The 3,116-nt window shown below is 44.2% G+C and overlaps 1 protein-coding gene across 1 annotated transcript; it reads right to left on the bottom strand.

The window, feature by feature from the left end:
* Nucleotides 1-1,785: 1,785 nt before the first annotated feature.
* LOC105549681 (olfactory receptor 7E24-like) lies at nucleotides 1,786-2,841 on the bottom strand. Its single transcript, XM_011994317.1, has one exon. The coding sequence runs from the start codon at nucleotides 2,839-2,841 to the stop codon at nucleotides 1,786-1,788; it is 1,056 nt and encodes a 351-aa protein (XP_011849707.1).
* Nucleotides 2,842-3,116: the final 275 nt, after the last annotated feature.

Raw genomic sequence — 3,116 nt, 5'->3', positions numbered from 1 at the left:
GTTGAAGAAAATCACATTGTCTAGTGCTGCAATCAGCTCTTTTGTACCTTACCTATATGAGCGTGATCCCTTGAGGAAGTTCGTCTGAACCATCAGTGGTGCTTTTAAAACTTCTCAGACCCACACAGGTTTAAGTAAATCAAAATCTCTGGGTAAGAAAGCCCGGCCATCAGCATTTGTAAGCTCCCCAGGTGAGGTCAATAAAAGCCAAGATTGAGGACTGGTGATTGAGTTCGCCATATACAGCCTGCTTAAAGTGATTTTATAGATGCAATATGTAAACAATTTCCACATGAACTGTGTAAATTAAATTTGAAGTACAGTAAGTCCTCAATTAACACCTTCAATATGTTTTTGGAAACTTAAGTGAAATGATTTATAATGAAACTTTTTTTCCTCATCAACAGCATAACTAACGGACTTTGAACAAAACGATTTTACTTGAGGACCTGTTGTACATCATTTCCTTAAGGTTGCAGTTTCCAAGATGCTATTGACTTTAAACAAGGACTTCTTATATATAAAAACAGGGTTGTGATTTCACCTAGATACCAGGGCCATTGCTCAGAAACCAAAGGAGGCTGTCCAGGTATACTGGATTCAGCCATGAATATTTGCAATGAACAAAGAATTCCAGAATACCTTCACATTCCAATTAAAGATGAAACAATGGAAGCAATATTCACATGTAGGGACCCAGCCTTACAGGGTTTGTGGGTCTTTCTCCCCATGTGCGGAGACAAGAGATCATAAAGACACAAGACAGAGAGATGAAAAGACAGCTAGGCCCAGAGACCAGCAGTGGCCCCGAATGCCTGGCTGTGCTGTTATCTATTGGATACAAGACTAGGGGGCAGAGTAAGGAGTGTGAGCCATCTCCAGTGATCGGTAATGTCACGTGGGTCACGTGTCCACTGAACAGGGGGCCCTTCCCTGTTTGGCAGCCAAGGCAGAGAGAGGACAGCTTGCGCCATTATTTCTACATTTCAAAGACTTTTAGTACTTTCACTAATTCTGCTACTACTATCTAGAAGGCAGAGCCAGGTGTACAGCATGCAACATGAAAGCGGACCAAGAGCGTGACCACTGAAGCACAGCATCACAGGGAGACGGTTAGGCCTCAGGATGGCTGCGGAGGATCTGATGTCAGACCCTCCACAAGAGGTGGTGGAGCAGAGTCTTCTCTCAACTCCCCCCACCCCGGGAAAGGGAGACTCCTAAGTAACAGGGGCTTTTTCCTAAGTAACAGGGGCTGCTAAGTAACAGGGGCTTTTTCTAGGCACTGACACTACCGCTAGACCAAGGAGCCCTCTAGTGGCCGTGCCTGGGCATAACAGAAGGCTCACACTCTTGGTCTTCTGGTCACTTCTTGGTCTTCTGGTCACTTCTCCCCATGTCCCTTCAGCTCCTATCTCTGTATGACCTGGTTTTTCCTAGGTTATGATTGCAGAGCAAGGATTATTACAATATTGGAGTAAAGAGTAATCGCTACAAACTAATGATTAATGATATTCATATATAATTATATCTATGATCTCTATCTAGTATAACTATTCTTATATTTTTTCTTTATTATACTGAAACAGCTCCTGCCCTCGGTCTCTTGCCTGGGCACCTGGGTAGCTTGCCGCCCACATTCACATATGAAACTTGGAGAGAAATTGAACCTATCAAGCAACAAATACAATGTAACGAAAGGGGAAAGATTTAAAGGTTTTGATATTTTGTGTCAAAGCTCTGCCTTCTCCAACCAATACTACAAAAAAGACGGAACAGGTAAGGAGATTACATTATTCTGCCTTGCAGCCTCCACAGGGCACTCTGAATGTCCCTGTTTCTCAGACTGTAGATGAAGGGGTTCAGCATGGGGGTGACCACCATGTACACCACTGAGGCCGCTGCACCCTTCCTGGGGGGGAGAGAGACAGCTGAACTGAGGTACCCTCCAAGGGCTGTTCCATAAAATAAGCAAACAACTGAAAGGTGAGAGCTGCAGGTGGAGAAGCCTTTATACTTCCCACCTGCAAAGAGAACTCTTGGAATGGAGGAAACAATTTTATAGTAAGAGAAAAGGATCCCTGAGAGAGGAAGCAAACCAAATATGGCACCAATAAAATATACGACCATGTTATTAACGGAGGTGTCAGAGCAGGCTAGGTTGAGAAGTTGAGAAGGGTCACAGAAAAAATTAGAGATTTCCACATCGTTGAAGCAGGTAAGCTGTAACACAATCAAATTGTGTAGCTGGGAATCCAATAGGCTAAGAAGAAAAGACACCAAAACTAAAAAGCCACAAAGGCGTGGATTCATGATGACTGGGTAGTGTAGGGGGTGACAGATGGCCACAAACCGGTCATAGGCCATCACAGCCAGGAGCAGACTTTCCATACATGCGAAAAGGATCGAAAAAGACATCTGAATCAGGCAGCCCACGTAAGAGATGAGTCTGCTGTGAGCCTGGATGTTCATCAGCATCTTGGGGACTGTAGTGGAGGCAAAACCGATGTCAGCCAAAGACAGGTTGGAGAGGAAGAAGTACATGGGGGTGTGGAGGTGGGAGTCAGAGCTGACGGCCAGGATGATGAGCAGGTTTCCCAGCACCGTGACCAGGTACATGGACAGAAACAGCCCAGCGAGGATGGGCTGCAATTCTAGATCATCCGGAAGTCCCAGAAGCAGGAATTCTAAGACACCTGTTAGATTCTCTGGCTCTGTGTATCTTGGACACAATTGAGAAGAAAAGAATTGGAAGGAAGGAAAGAACAAAATCAGCACCCAACACTGGGTCTGTATTTTGGATACAAGAAATTTACAATTAATGTTTTCACATTTGAGGATCATATATCCTTAGCCATATTTCTCAGTTTTGAAAACCCTAATTTTCTTTTTCTGTTTTTAGACTCACAGAATACATATGCAGGTTTGCTACATGAGTTAATAGTGTGTCGGTAAAGGCTTGGTGCAGCGATGATCCCAACACCAAGGTAGTGGGCTTAGTACTGGAAAGATAGCTTTCCACCCCATGCACCTCCACCCTCCCCCATCAAGCAGTCCCCACTGTCTGTTTTTTCCCATCTTTGTGTTCATAAAACCTAACTTTCTACAAATCTTTTTAG

Source organism: Mandrillus leucophaeus, unplaced genomic scaffold, assembly GCF_000951045.1.
Source record: "Mandrillus leucophaeus isolate KB7577 unplaced genomic scaffold, Mleu.le_1.0 Scaffold451, whole genome shotgun sequence".
In the NCBI taxonomy this organism is placed as follows: Eukaryota; Metazoa; Chordata; class Mammalia; order Primates; family Cercopithecidae; genus Mandrillus; species Mandrillus leucophaeus.
The sequence above is the reverse complement of the archived record's forward strand: the minus strand, read 5'-3'. Positions and strand labels throughout refer to the sequence as shown.

Coding starts and splice junctions, on each gene's coding strand:
- LOC105549681 (XM_011994317.1), bottom strand. CDS start 2,841: ATGATCCTCAAATGTGAAAACATTAATTGTAAATTTCTTGTATCCAAA.